At 49.1% G+C, this 15,678-nt stretch overlaps 1 protein-coding gene across 1 annotated transcript in view; it reads left to right on the top strand.

Annotated features, from left to right (window-relative positions):
* Window positions 1-11,039: 11,039 nt before the first annotated feature.
* The window catches only part of COL1A2 (collagen type I alpha 2 chain), a gene marked incomplete at its 5' end in the record, with an annotated part of 93,739 nt that continues 89,100 nt past the window's right edge, over window positions 11,040-15,678 (top strand). Inside the window, 2 exons of the mRNA XM_082258888.1 lie at window positions 11,040-11,776; window positions 11,936-13,775. Of these exons, the coding sequence (XP_082115014.1) occupies window positions 11,040-11,776; window positions 11,936-13,775 (2,577 nt within the window). The remainder of the gene's footprint in view (window positions 11,777-11,935; window positions 13,776-15,678) is intronic.

The following is a 15,678-nucleotide window of genomic DNA, read 5'->3' as shown; positions in this document are numbered from 1 at the left end:
CAGAGGGGGAATGAAGAGGAGAAGCTGGCAGCACTGCAGGGGGAGGCAGAAGAGGATCGGTGTCTGCAATATGACAGTACAGCCGATCCTCCTGCTCAACAGGTGCCCTGCAGTGGCGGCCTGTCCATTGGGGGTGCAGGGGCACCGCCCTCCCCATCCATGCATCCGGCCCCCTAATCTACATGCCGGACGCATGGATTCCAATGGGGCTTTTTTTTTTTTTAAGCACGTGATTACAGCCAGAGGCTCTAATAGGCTTCAAAAAAGGGTGGGCTTGGGTTGCCCACCCAGTTGTATGACAATAGTGAATGAATATTCGCTATTATCACACTGATTCTCCTGCTAGCCAATCAGGAAGTGGGTCGTGAGACCCCTTTCCCGATTGGCTGAAAAGAGAAGCGATTTTACTGACCATTGTCCAGGAAGAGGGAAGAGACGCACGGCCGGCCAGAGGAGAATCACAGCCACTTAGCCATCCGGGAAGGAGGAAAGAATGCTGGCTGTCTGTTCCGCAGGGGAGTGGATTTTCCTGCCGGCTGGCCGTCCGTCCGTCCCATGAGGGGGGAGTGGATTTGCCTGGACTTGCCTGCCGGCTGGCCGTCCGTCCGTCCCACGGGGGGAGGGGGGATTTGCCTGGATTTGCCTGCCGGCTGGCTGTCTGTCCCACGGGGGGGGGGGTTGCCCCCCCCCCTCCAAATTATCATGCACCAGCCGCCACTGTGACCGGGCACCCCCTTTTGAACTGATGAGGCCCAGGCCCAGTACAGGGGGGCTGGCTGTACTGCCTTATCAGCAGCCCTGCTGACAGGGGTGCTTTCAGTGATTGACTTTTATGTATTTATATAAGACCTTTATCCAAAAAGGAGAAAAACATTTTTTTTTTTTTTTTGCTGTAACTGCGTTAGCTGAAGTTTGGCTTCAATTTGTTAGTCAAGTCCAAAAATTCTGTTGTCAGTTGACAATTCTGCTGTCCAAGGGAGTCTCCATTTCTCCTCCATCCATAGTGGGGACACCCCAAGACAGGAGGCGTGTTACTGACTTCCAGATCACCAGGTGAAAATATCCGAAATAAAAAAAACAAATGCAGCCACCACATCTATGGACTGTACGTTGTAATATAGTCCATTTTTGGTGTTTGGTTAACCACTTAAGCCCCGGAAGATTTGACCCCCATTCCGACCAGGGGTATTTTGCGATTCGGCACTGCGTGACTTTAACGGACAATTGCGCGGTCGTGCGATGCTGTACCTAAACGAATTTGGCGTCCTTTTTTTCCCACAAACAGAGCTTTCTTTTGGTGGTATTTGATCACCTGTGCGATTTTTTGATCACGCGCTATAAACAAAAAAAGAGCGTAAATTTTGCAAAAATAACAATATTTTTCACATTTTTGTATATGAAATTCCCCCAAAAAAAATGTAAAAATCAAAATTTTTTAACATTTTCGGCCAATTTGTTTTATGCTACCTATGTTTGGTAAAAAAAATCGCAAAAAGCGTATTTTGATTGGTTTGCGCAAAAGTTATCGCGTTTACTAACAAAGGGAAAGATTTTTGTCATTTTTGTTGTTTTTTTTTTTAACGCGTAATGGCGGCGATCTGCGATTTTTTTTTGCGGTACTGCGACATTGGGGCGGACAGATCGGACCCTTGACTGACATTTTTGACACTTTTGGGGGTACCAGTGACATTACTACAGTAATCAGTGCTATACATATGCACTGTTACTGTAAAAATACACTGGTAGTGAAGGGGTTAACTTTATTTGGGAGGGAGGGGCTGTGTGTATCCCTAGGGGCGTGCTTTCTACTGTGATTGGCTGGGGCTTGAGCTGTAAGGACACTGATCAACGGATCTACATAGTAGATCCATGTGATCAGTGTCTTTGCAGCGAGGAGAATGACAGGTGGCTTGTTTACACAAGCTGCCTGACTTTCTCCCTCTCCCCCGCCGATCGCCGAGTGGCCGGCGGACATCGGGTCCGCTGGTCACACGCGTGGGGGGGTCTGTGACCACCCGGGAGCGGGAGCGCGCCTCCGGGGGCGCGCGCTCGCTCCCTAGACCCTCACAAGCAAGCAACGTAGCCCTACGTTAGTTTGCCTGTGAGGGGCTGACTGCCGACGTAGATAGTCGTGCGGCGGTCGGCAAGTGGTTAAACCACTTCAGCTCCGAAAGGTTTTACCCCGTTCGTGACCAGGCCATTTTCTGCTATTTAGCACTACGCTATTTTCACTGGTAATTGTACGGTCATGCAACGCTGTACTCAAATTACATTTATATCACATTTTGCACACAAATAGAGCGTTCTGGGTTTTTATTGTTTATTATCTAAACAAAAAGACTGAAAAATTTGAAAAATATATATATATATGTTTTCACTTTTTATATAAAACATCCAATAAAAAAAAAAAAAAAAAAGTTAATTTCTTCAAAAATTTAGGCCAAAATTAATTCTGCTACATGTCTTCAGAAAAAAAAAATCCCCAAAAAATCCCAATAAGGCCTCTTGCACTTGACACGTTTGAGCATCTACTTTTTTAAGACATTTTTTTTTTTTTTGGTATATATTTACGCGCAATTCCTGGGTATATGCGTTTGTGCAATTCTGCTCGCACATTTTTGCGCATATGTGGGAAAACAGTATCTCAAACCTGCCTGGTGTGTTCCTTGTTCTTCATGATGCTCTCTGCGCTTTAAACGGACCTCTGAGACTATCACAGTGCAGGTGTATTTATACAGAGACTTGATTACACACAGGTGGATTCTATTTATCATCATTAGTCATTTAGGTCAACATTAGATCATTCAGAGATCCTCACTGAACTTCTAGACAGAGTTTGCTGCACTGAAAGTAAAGGGGCTGAATAATTTTGCACGCCCAATTTTTCAGTTTTTTATTTGTTAAAAAGTTTGAAATATCCAATAAATTGCATTCCACTTCATGATTGTGTCCCACTTGTTGTTGATTCTTCACAAAAAAGTGCAATTCCGCTCGCACATTTTTGCGCATATGTGGGAAAACGTATTTTCACGTTCTTGTTCTGCACAATATATAAATGGGCATGTGTTCGCATTTGCGCATATTTTCGCGCATGAGCCGTAAATTACCGACCAAGAAAGCTGATTTTTCTATTTTTTTTTCTACTGAAGAATGCACGGCGCTTGTTTACACGTTTGGGGTATCGTTCATGGAACATGAAGCCCTGTTGACATTGTGCCGATTTGGCATGCGATTTGTCATGTCAAATTGCATGTTAAATCGGAGCCTATTGCCGGCAATGGCACCGGTTCACACTGAGGGCGGGTTTGAAATCATTCAGCTGAACGCACACGATACCAAAGTCGCATGTCAGTGCAACCTCGGGGGCGATTTGACAGACATCTGTACGGGTTCATTCACAGATGTCTATTGAAATCGGCCGGTAGTTTTCAAAAGTAGTGCAGAAACTACTTTTGGGAATCGGTGCGGCGCTGCAAAGTCATGCTTGCACCAATTCGGACAGTGACACTGCCGGCAATAGGCTCTGATTTGGCATGCGATTTGACATGTCGAATCGCATGTTAAATCTGCCTGATATGAATGGGGGCTTATTGTTCCATGAACGACACCCCGAAACAGATTGCAAAATGCATTGAGCTTGACAGAATCATATGAATCGTGTATCATAGTATCGTGTTCACACCCATCCGATGCGATTTTTATGCGGTGAAAAAAGTATCGACCAATATCGTTTTTTTAATGCCGATACCAATATTTTGGTCATTGGATATCAGTATCGGCCGATATCTACCGATATTGTCACACATGTAAAAAAACATTTTTTTTTCTTATTTTTTTTTTCTACAGGTACTGTTGTGGAGGGATCTGGGGGTCTAAAAGACCTCAAACCCCTCCTCAGCACCGAGAAGCATTCAAAATGCCAAATTTGGCTGTTTTGAATGCTGTCAGTTTTTTCAATTCGGCGCCGAGTACCCGGAAGTGATGTCATGACATCACTTCCGGAGACCCGGGTCTTCTCTTAGGCGGCGGCGGTGGAGGTAGGATGCCCGGGTCTCCTGGTGGGACGGGAGACCTCGGCGAGCCGTGGAAGGCGGCGGGAGGGGGGGGGACGTCCCTTCCCGCTCCTTGTAATGACAGCCGAGCGGCTTCTCATCTGGAGGAGGGTGGTTCTCAGCTAGGCACACCCTCCTCCTGCCTGCATGCCTAAGCCAAGGGAAGATTGATTCCAGGAAGTAAATGTTACACAAATCATCTGCCCTTTCACAGGATGGATGTGGATAGAAATGCTTGGGGGAAATGATTTCTCAACAAAATAAAGCATGGAGACATGGATGGATGGATTGGGGGGGGGGGGGTTTGGTTTTTGCCTTGAATCTTAAAAATGAATTAAATTCATGTTGTAGAGCTCAGATAGAGTTTAGTTCCGCTTTAAAGTTATATTGAAGGATATATTTTCTTCTTTTTAAAGAGGAAGTAAAGCCTGGAAACTATTTTTTCTTTTTAGATACCTGCAAAGTAAATGCATAATGTGCTAGTATGCAATGCATACTAGCACATTATGTGACACTTACCTCCAAGCGAAGCCAGCGTCGTCCCTGCTGAAAGCCGCATCCATCTTTGCTCCTCTTCCTTCCGGGTCTGTTGACTCCGGCTGTGCTACTGGACGGAGCCGCATGACGTCACTCCCGCGCATGCGCGCAAGAGCCGCCGGTCACGGCACAGTTCACGGCACTGCTCGTTCAGAGCGCATGCGCCGATGACGTCATTGGCTGCATGCAATGTAAATATCTCCTAAATAGTGCAAGTTTAGGAGATATTTACAGTACCTATAAGTAAGCCTTGTTATAGGCTTACCTATAAGTACAAACATTGCAGGGGGGTATACAACCTCCTTAAATGCTACTACACAACCTTGGGGGGTATACTGCTTCTTTATATTGTGGACGATTGTTTGAAACTGTATTATATGGTTCCCCCAAGCACCGGCTGCAATATCCAGTTTGAAGGTGGCTCCTTTCCCTTATAGGGTTCTATGGAGCCACCCTTGTGTGCCGTTCCCAGCATACACCTACAGGCGCTGTGTGCGTCCATAGAAAGAGATAGCCATGCAGGGGATTCCCTGTCACACAGCAGCACATACACAAAGGTATGGGTATGCTCGTCACATCATTGACCTAATATGGCGAGAAAGGTTTTGGCTTGAAATACTCTTTGACCCTGGCCTTGCAGCTGGTCCCATCCACAGTAGAAGGATGATAAGCTTCATACTACAGCAGCCTCTCTCCCTGCAGCTTGAGGGGGATGAAGAAATATGAGAGTGGGATGGAGGCATGCAAAGTTCAGAGTATGGGGAAGGCATCATCTGGTATGTGACATCCATAAACCGATGGGGGGGGGGGGGGGGAGCGATGGAGCTGGAAGCAGATGTGGAAAATCTTATCACTAAGCTGTGCCGGGAGAGACAGTTCTCTGCAAGCTAAGACATGCAACCATACAGTAGATTCACCCTAACACAGTGCATGCAAAGCTGAAGATTAAGGCGCCATGCACACTGGGTCATTTAGCTCTGGTGCATGGGACTCTGGGGTTTAGCTGCAGATGAAGGGCACAGGTGCACCTAGCGATAAGAATGATTTGGGCAGCATGCAACCAGGGACAACTGCACTTCATCCCTGGTTGTACACTACTCTAATTGTTCATACTACGAGATGCACCATTCAACCCCGCCGCCAGCAGCCTGTCAAACACTATGGGAGGCTGACAGCTGCTGCAGCTCGATGGTGCTGGACAGTGCACCTACACTGCCTTGAAAAAGTATTCACACCCTTTGAACTTTCCCCAGTTTGTCATGTTACAACCAAAAACATAAAAAATGCATTTTATTGGGATTTTATGTGATAGACCAGTGGCGGCTGGTGCACCAGGCCGCACACCAGGACCACACCAGGACCCTGGACCCCCCCCCCCCACGGCTCGCTCCCTCACTTCCGCTTCAGCTCCCCCCCCCCCCCCCCGTGCCCAATGGCATGGCTTCTACTTTCGGCCAATCAGGAAACAGGTCTCAGGACCCGCTTCCTGATTGGCCAGGAGGCGGATTCATGTGACAATAGCGAATATGCATTCGCTAATGTCACACAAGTGGGTGGGCTCGGGGCGCAGTGCCCACCTTTATTTTTAGCCTGTGAGAGCCTCTGACTCTAGTCATATGGTTAAAAAAAAAAAGTCCCATTGAACTCCATGCGTCCGGTGCCCCGCATGTAGATTAGGGGGCCGGATGCATGGATAGGGGGGGCAGCGCCCCTGCGCCCCCAATACACTAGCCGCCACTGTGATAGACCAACACAAAGTGGCACATAACTGTGAAGTGGAAGAAAAATCATTTTCAAATTTTTTTACAAATGAATATGTGAAAAGTGTGGCGTGCATTTGTATTCACCCCCCGGAGTCATCACTTTGTAGAACCGCCTTTCCCTGCAATTACAGCTGCAAATCTTTTTGGAGATGTCTCTACCAGCTTTGCACATCTAGAGAGTGACATTTTTGCCCATTCTTCTTTGCAAAATAGCTCAAGCTCTGTCAGATTGGATGAAGAGCGTCTGTGAACAGCAATTTTCACGTCTTGCCACAGATTCTCAATTGGATTTAGGTCTGGACTTTGACTGGGCCATTATAACACATGAATATGCTTTGATCTAAACCATTCCATTGTAGCTCTGGCTGTATGTTTAGGGTCGTTGTCCTGCTGGAAGGTGAACCTCCGCACCAGTCTCAAGTCTTCTGCAGACTCTAACAGGTTTTCTTCTAAGATTGTCCTGTATTTGGCTCCACCCATCTTCACATCAACTCTGACCAGCTTTCCCGTCCCTGCTAAAGCAAAGCATTCCCACAACATGATGCTGCCACTACCATGTTTCACGGTTGGGATGGTGTGTTCAGGATGATGTGCAGTGTTATTTTTCTCCCATATATAGCATTTTGCTTTTAGGCCAAAAAGTTAAATTTTAGTCTCATCTGACCAGACCTCATTCTTCCACATGTGTGAAGTTACTGTGAAGCAGCTATCAGAGTGAGAAGTCTTTAACCTTAATTCTTCAGTCGGCTACCATTGGGGCCCAGTCTATATGGTGGTAGACATAAGTACAGTCCCAAGAAAGTCTGCATGAAGTAAATAATGCTGCTAGTTAGATGACCAGTGCCTACCCTATGTGCTCAGTCTCTGCTAGCAACACCAGCAGTGTCTATGCACCTGTTCAACGATACAGCTCTCAGTCTCTCTGTCAGGGAAATGGCCGTGGAAGAACGGGCAATATTGCCAATACTAAAAATGGGCGCCTCGGGCACACTCTCGTGCAAATGCACATTGGCAGAAGAATAGCAAATTGGCGTGCATCGTAAATCAGCGCACACACTAGCGCAATGGCGCGCGCATAACGTGACAGATGTGGCCACTTGCTGACCTATAAAAGACTATTGCTGATTCCACCAAATAGCTGGAAGGCGCCCTTATTAGGGCAGTATGTGCTTTAATTTTTCCTTTGTGTGCACACTGGCCAGCAATGGAAGCAAGATTGTTTTGGGGAGGGGGGGAGGGGGGCGGAAGGTGGATGGGTTCACTCTTGACATCTAACCATAGCACACAGTGCAATTTCATTGCAATGCTATTTCAAACTTTCAACTTTTTTATCCTTTCATCAAAGTGGTAGCAAAGCATTCACCAAAAATGAGATCACCTTGGGGTGTCTGCTTTCCAAAAATGGCTCATTTCAGGGTGTTTGTACTGCCCTGCCACTTGTATTCAATGTTTTATACTAGCAAGTAAGGGAAGCCTTTTGTTCTTTATTAGTAATTATTCTTTTATAAAGTATAAAGCACTGTGACTAATAAATACCAACGAAAGAAAGCTCTATCTGTCATTAAAAAAAGGATAAAAAAAAGTACAGTTTTGCAATGATGAAGCAATTGTCAGTCAAACTATCACAGCACTAGAAAAACTAAAGGATGGCCTGGTGATGGTGGGGTATTACAGGCTAGAAAGCAAGTTTCTTACCGCTTAAGGACCGCCTGCACAGTGTAGCCCTTAGGCGCAAACTCACGTACATGTACGTAATTCAAATCTTCAGCCCTGGGGCGTACGCATGCCGCTGGAGCCCCGCTCCTGCTGTGATTGGACATAACCAGAGCCATTCAGCAGGTCTGGCGGCCGCGATGGCCCCTGGGATCCGCCGATCATTCAGAGAAGAGGCAGAACGGAGGTCTGCCTATGTAAACAAGACAGACCGCCGTTCTTCGAAGGAGGAAAATTCAGATCTTGTATTTCTGCTAAGCAGAAACACGGATCTCTGTTTTCCTTCAGTCATAGCATTCCCCCCTACAGTTAGAAAGCACTCCCTGGGAGCACATTTACCCCTTTTATCGCCCCTTGATATTAACCCCCTTCCCTGCCAGTGTCATTAGTACAGTGACAGTGCATTTTTTTAGCACTTAGCACTGATTACTGTATGGGTGTCACTGGTCCCCATAAAGTTTTACTTAGTATCAGCTGTGACCGCCGCAATGTCGCAGTCCCGCTAAAAATCGCTGATCGCTGACATTACTAGTAAAAACAATAAAAGGAGGGGGCGTGGCCGGGATGTGAAGCCGAGCGGACGTGTGAAGCCGGAGCTCCGATCCTGATCTCATCCTTTTCTACCCTTGAGCTACCCGATCATCCTCGGCACCCCCTTTTTCCACCCTGGGTCCCCCTAAGAAGACGAGCGGTAAGCAGCGAGCCCCTCCGATAGCTCCCGGGAGGCTCCGTTCTTCGGCTGCGCCTGCTTCTTCTCCCGGTCCCCAGAGGCCGCCGGCGGCCATCTTGGACACGAGGACTCCTCTCTCCAGCATGTCGGTCAGCACCCAGACAGAGTCGGGCCCCGGCCGACCACAGGATCCCTCTCCATCGGACATCCTGGAGGCGATTAAGGCATGTAAGGATACCCTGACTGTTAAAATCGATTATTTGGCGACGGATATCAGCCTTATTAGACATGACTTGGACAAGTTCCGCTCTCGGGTGTCTGAGGCGGAGGATCACATCTCCCGCCTGGAGGACAATTCCAGGGAGGACTCCAGGGACATCCATGCCTTACAGTTGCAGGTGAAGGCTCTCCAGGACAGGGCGATTGACACCGAAAATCGCCTGAGGCGCAACAACATCCGCATCCTGGGGTTGCCGGAGCGGGCTGAGGGCTCCAAGCCTGCCGAATTTGCGGAGGCCTTCCTCCCCAAGCTGCTGGATTTGCCTGACATGCCGCCAACCTTCGTGGTGGAGAGGGCACACAGGGTTCCCCCGACCCCCCCCGCTCCGGGGGCGCCTCCCAGGCCATTCCTGCTGCGGCTGCTCAACTACAGGGACCGGGACAGACTTTTGGCGGCGGCTCGTTCCAAGAAAGAACTCCGCTATGAGGACGCCCGAATTATGCTGTTCCCGGACTACTCGCAAGAAGTGCAACGACAACGCCGCCAATTCACCGACATCCGCAAGCGTCTCCGCGATCTAGGCATCAAATACAGCCTCCTCTATCCGAGCAGACTCCGGGTAATCGACGGTGATCGCACCCGGTTCTTTGATACCCCGGAACAGGCGGCTTCCTGGCTGGACGTTCGTTGATCCGTGCTGCCTCCTGGGCCCGAACAACGCAAGTATCCATCCTGTTTTCGTTGTGGCCCTCCCTGGGACTGGATTTCTCCCTTATATGTCCCCCTGCCTTGCCCTCCTGCCCCGGTCCCCTGCCTGCCCCCCCACATCTCCTATTTCGTGCCTTGAGAATTGCCTTTACCCATTCATGATGTACTCTGGGTAGCTCACTGTTAAGGAGCTGGCTTCGGGACGTTGGATTGTGCTGTGACATTTGGTTTTCCCCTTTTTTTTCTTCTGCTGACCCTTCCGCTCCTGGTGCTGCCCCCCCGGCCACTCACTCAGGTTCCCCCCCCTTGTTTTTGTTCCCCCCTGCCCCTCACTTCCGTGCTCTATGCTATAGCTCTCGCGGGAGCTCTGGTTCCAATGACGTTGTTGTTTTTTGGGGTACAGGCCGGCCCCAGCTCCCCCCGGGGGGCCTTGGTTCCCCCCCCGGTTCTTTTTTTCTTTTTGCGGGGGATGCTGGGGTTTGGCAGGATAGGCACTACGTGCCTGGGTAATGTTGTTGTTCACTTCTGTGTTTTAGTGTTCATTGTTCTGTGTTTGTGTGTGCGGTGCTTGGGTTCGACTGGTCTTGCTGCTCCCCAGATGCTACGGCAGGCCCCCGCGGGGTCCCTCCCCATCTTCACCCTAGCTGTTTGTTATGGCCTCCCGTGACTCTCAGTCCTTCTCCGTCATCTCCTGGAATGTCAGGGGCCTTAACTCTAAATTTAAGAGGGCTCTGATGTTTCAATACCTGTCCTCCCGCAAGCCTTCTATAGTGATCCTTCAAGAGACGCATCTGGTGGGGAGCAAGCTACAGTCCCTCAAAAAGCCGTGGGTTCACAAATCATTTCATGCTTCTTAAGGCCCGTACACACGTACCGATCGTCGGCATACAAACGTCGGTGGACGAAGGATCTGCCGATTGTACGCGTGTTAGTATGGTGCCTCCGACAGATGTCTGCGCACAATCCGCGGACAAAAGTCTTTCGTGCAAACATGAAAATATTTGTATGCCGACACCAGAACGGACGATTGTTCGCCTGTCAGTACACAATTCGGCCGACAGACCGCAGATTTGCAAGACTGGGCATGCTCAGAAAATAGAAAACACAGGGAAAGTTAACCATTACATGACATCACTTCTGCAGTCGGCGGACAAAATTCTTGTGCTGTCCTTGTGCTGTCTTTGCACTTTTCAGCAGACACCGACATCCCGGGGAGAAAAGAGGAACATTTGTAAGCCGACCATCGGTACGTGTGTACGAGGCTTTACTCTAGCTACGCCCGTGGGGTCTCGGTGCTGATCCGCAAAACCTTGCCTTGTGAGGTGGAGGCGGTCCACACGGACCCCATGGGCCGCTATGTTGTTTTGGTCCTCACCATGTGGCACTGTAGATATGTGTTAGTGGGCCTATATGTTCCTCCTCCGTTTAAGTCTGATATTCTCTACACTGTGTTGGATAAGGTCTCCCCTTACTGCCCTGCGAAATTGCTGTTTCTGGGGGATTTCAATGCCATTCTCTCCCCTGCTCTGGACAGGCCTTCACCCCCTAAATCCTTTTCAGAGGATCTGCTGCATTGGTCGGAGGCTGCTGGGGTGCGGGAGGTCTGGCGTTGGAAGCACCCGGACCAGAGAGGTTATTCGTGTTTCTCCTCTTCTTACAAAACCTCCTCCAGAATTGACCTGGCGTTTGCCAACTCCCTGGCGTTATCCGATGTGGCGACGGCGAAGTACTTACCGGCGGGTCTGTCTGACCACTGCCCCTTGGAGCTCACCCTCCGCTCTGGCGCGGCCCGTTCGGCCTCCATGTGGCGTTTGGGCTCCCAGTGGGTGGAACAACCGGATGTCGCCTCTCGGATCCCGCCGGTTCTGGAGGACTATTGGAAGAACAATGCCGACACGTCCTCACCTGGGCTGGTTTGGGACGCGTTTAAAGCTTATACTAGGGGCCAATATATGTCTATCATTAAAGCGGTTAAGGTACAGCAGGCCGCGGAGCTGACTCGCCTGGAGGGGGGGGTGGAGGGGGCCACTGCCGCGTACGGCCTGGACCCTTCTACCTCAAACTTTGAGGCGTTGCAGGCGATGAAGCGAGACTCCATCTTCACATGTCCGAGGTCACGAGGTTGTCAATATATCACTCTCGACAATCCTTTTTTGAGCAAGGGGATAGGAATGGTAGGTTTCTGGCGCTGATATCCCAGCATGATGCCCCCCTGACGGTGGTCCCTTACCGCTCCCGAGGTCATCATAGCTGCCTTTCGCTCATATTATAGCGCCCTCTACACCACTACCCTTCCCCCAGACTTTCGACCGACTGATTTGGACTCCCTTCTGGACCCCGTGGCCCTGGGCTGGCTCTCTGATTGCGAGAGGGAATGGCTGGTGAAACCCATCACATCTGAGGAGGTCCTGGCTGTTCTCTCGACTATTCCGGGAGGCAGGGCTCCAGGTCCAGACGGTCTCCCCGTGGACTTTTATAAGGCCCACTCGGGACTCTTGGCCCCTCTACTGGCTTCGACGTTCACCAGGTGTCTTGCGGAGGGGTCTCTTCCTCCCTCGATGGCTGAAGCGCATGTTGTTCTTATCTATAAGCCCCCTAAGGACCCGAAGCTGTGCGCTTCTTACCGACCTATAGCGCTGCTCAACACGGACCTAAAGATCCTGACCAAACTACTGGCTATCCGCCTGCAGCCCTTGCTCCCCTCTGTGGTAGACCAAGACCAGACTGGCTTTATGCCTCATAGGTCCACAGACGTTAACCTCCGCAGACTGTATACCAACCTCCAGGCGCAACATGTCAATGTGGGTTCCAGAGTGGTTGCTTCACTGGATAACGAAAAGGCTTTCGATTCGGTGGAGTGGCCCTTCCTGTGGGAGACTCTCAGAAGCATGGGGTTCCCCCTGCTCTTCATTGAGTGGTTAAAAATCATTTATAGCTCACCGGTGGCGGCTATTCGTTTGGGGGGACAGCTGTCGTCTTGGTTTGCTCTGTCCAGGGGCACGAGGCAGGGCTGCCCTCTCTCCCTGGCCCTGTTCGCCATTGCTATGGAGCCGGTGGCGGAGGCCCTCCGCATTTCCCCGCTGGTTCGGGGCCTGCGGATTGCCGGGCTGGAGGAGAGGGTGGCCCTGTACGCTGACGACCTGCTGTTATTCCTGAATGATGCCGACTCTTCGCTCACGGGTGCCTTACATGTCCTGGAGGCCTACTCTCGGGTAACCGGGCTGAAGGTCAACTGGTCCAAGTTGCAGCTGTTGGCGATTGACCAGGGGGCCCGACGTTCGGCGCCGCCCGATATTCAGCTACAGTGGGTGGATGTGTTGGTGTATCTAGGAGTTAGGGTCTCTAGGGTCGCTGACGACTTTGTCGCTCTCAACCTGGAGCCGGTGGTGGCGGCGCTCAGGACCAAGCTGAAGGCATGGGAGAACTTGCCCCTTTCCCTTCTGGGCCGGGTTAACCTGGTCAAGATGAAAGTGCTGCCCAAATTTACGTATCTCTTCCGACACTCCCCGCAATGGATACCAAAGTCCTTCTTTGCTTCCCTGAATAAGCTGTTCTCCTCCTTTTTGTGGGGTCCCTGCCCCCCAAGATATAAACTTTCCACCCTTATGCGCCCCCCCTCACAGGGGGGCCTAGCTTTCCCTGATTGCCACAAATACTTTCTAGCCTCCCAGCTGGTGTCTGCGGCTTGGTGGCTGAACCCCGACCTGCATAACTCGGCGGTTGCGGTGGAGGCAGCGGTGCTCGGGTCCGTGGAGGCGCTCACTCATCTGTTGTTTCGGGGTCCTAGGGCCCCGCATGGTCTCACGACCTCCATGGTTACGGTCCTGCGGGCATGGAAATCTGGTTTGCAGCTAGAGGGCTACCCGGGCTCTGCTGTCTCCCCCAACGCACCTCTGTGGTATAATCCCAACTTGCCACATCTCTGCTCCCTCCCGGACCCAGCGGTGTGGACGAAGTACCATGTTAAGAAACTTTCAGACATCTCCCCTGACCTCTCCTTTCCCCCCCTTCAATTTTTCGTGGATTCCTTCCATGTACCACCCTCCATGGTTTTCCGCTACCTACAGCTCTCCCATGCCTTCAAGTCCCAGTTTCCACCCGGTGGTTCCCAGGTAGTGCAGTCAGATCTTGAGCGGGTTTTGCGGCACGACTGCTCTGAATGAGCGATGTCGACCCTTTACGCGCATCTCCTCCGGGTTCACTCTCCGGAGCTCTCTGGTCTCCGCGCTCGGTGGACCAGGGACGTTCCGGACCTGGACCAGGAGGACTGGATAAACATGTGGGAGGTTCCGTTCAAGATGTTGGTCTCACTCAGGGATAGACTTATTCAATTCAAAATTGCACACAGAGCCTACCTCACCCCGCATAGGTTACATAAAATGCACGCCTCCCAGTCGCCGGAGTGCTGGCGCTGTGGCCAGGCCCCGGGTGACTTCCTTCATATATTCTGGACCTGTCCCCACCTCTCTACCTTCTGGTCCGGGGTGCTACACATGATTGCAGAGGTCTCCTCCATCTCGCTAGATCCCTCCCCGAGAATATGTTTACCCGGTCTACTGGATGATCTGGTGTCTCGGGTGGCGGACCGCACGTTGCTCGGTTTATTATTGTTTTATGCCAGGAAATCCATTGTGCTCCACTGGCGACAGCGCTCCCCTCCCACGGTTCAGCAATGGAGGACCCTGGTGAATTCAGTCCTCCCCTTATACAAAGACACATATGTGCACAGGGGTTGCCGGAAAAAGTTTGATAGGGTGTGGACTCGGTGGCTCTCCGATCCCCCCACTGTCCCGGGGTGGGGGAGGCGGGTCTCGCCTTCCGTCTTAAGCGGATGGCGCCCCTCGCCTTGGGGTGTTATGGGACTCTGTGATGTTTGGGGTTGACCTGTATTAAGCATGGGCCCTGCTGATGAGTTTTGGTGAAGATCTCCTATTGTTTTTATAGTATCTGCTGTGTCTCTCAGGGCTGTTGTGTATGCCTTTCACTTGGTTTGTAATACACTTGCCCTTCCCTTTGGACCCCTGCGCGGGTGCCGTGTTTCATTATGTATGTAATGCTGCTAGCTCGTATCTGGTCTGAGCCTCAGCACCAATGTTTGTAGTTGTTGTTTTCTTTTGCAAAATTCAATAAAAAAGATTTTCAAAAAAAAAAAAAAAAACAATAAAAGGAATTAATTGGGATTTTTTTTTTACGAAAAACATGTAGCAGAATACATATTGACCTAAATTGATGAAGAAATTAGATTTTTTACATTTTTTTATTGGATGTTTTTTTTTTATAGCATAAAGTAAAAAAAAAAAAAAATATATATATATATATATATATATATATATATATATATATATATAATTTATTTATTTATTTATTTATTTATTTATTTATTTATTTTTTAAATTGTCGCTCTTTTGTTGTTTATAGCACAAAAAATAAGGGATTTTTTTTTTTACTAGAAATTTGTAGCAGAATACAAATTGGCCTAAAATGATTTTTTTTTTTTGGGAATGTTATATAGCAGAATGTGAAAAATATATATTTTTTTTTTCAGAATTGTCGCTCTTTTTTTGTTTATAGCACAGCAAAAATAAAAATTGCAGAGGTGATCAAAAACCACCAAAAGAAAGCTCTATTTGTGGGAAAAAAGGACATACATTTATATGGGTACAGTGACAAAACAAAAGGACAGAAAAAAATTGGGACTTTATATGAGTTGTGACCAGCTTAAAAATAATGATAATGAATATGGACACATTTTATATACACGGAAGAACGAATATATATATATATAGGAGAATCGTATGTTTATTGAAACATCTTCTAGATTGTAATATCTAACGAGCAGGGCCCTCTAATTCCTCCTGTATTGAATTGTATCATAACTGTATTTTCTTCCCTCACATTGTAAAGCGCTGCGCAAACTGTTGGCGCTATATAAATCCTGTATAATAATAATAACTAATAATAAAGTCAATACATCTGGATAAGAACAAATAATCAATAAATTGGGATTTTGTTGCA

Source organism: Pelophylax lessonae (genome assembly GCF_965119305.1).
Source record: "Pelophylax lessonae genome assembly, chromosome: 5".
NCBI classification, from domain to species: domain Eukaryota; kingdom Metazoa; phylum Chordata; class Amphibia; order Anura; family Ranidae; genus Pelophylax; species Pelophylax lessonae.
Note: the sequence above shows the minus strand (reverse complement) of the source record. Positions and strands in the feature narration are given on the sequence as shown.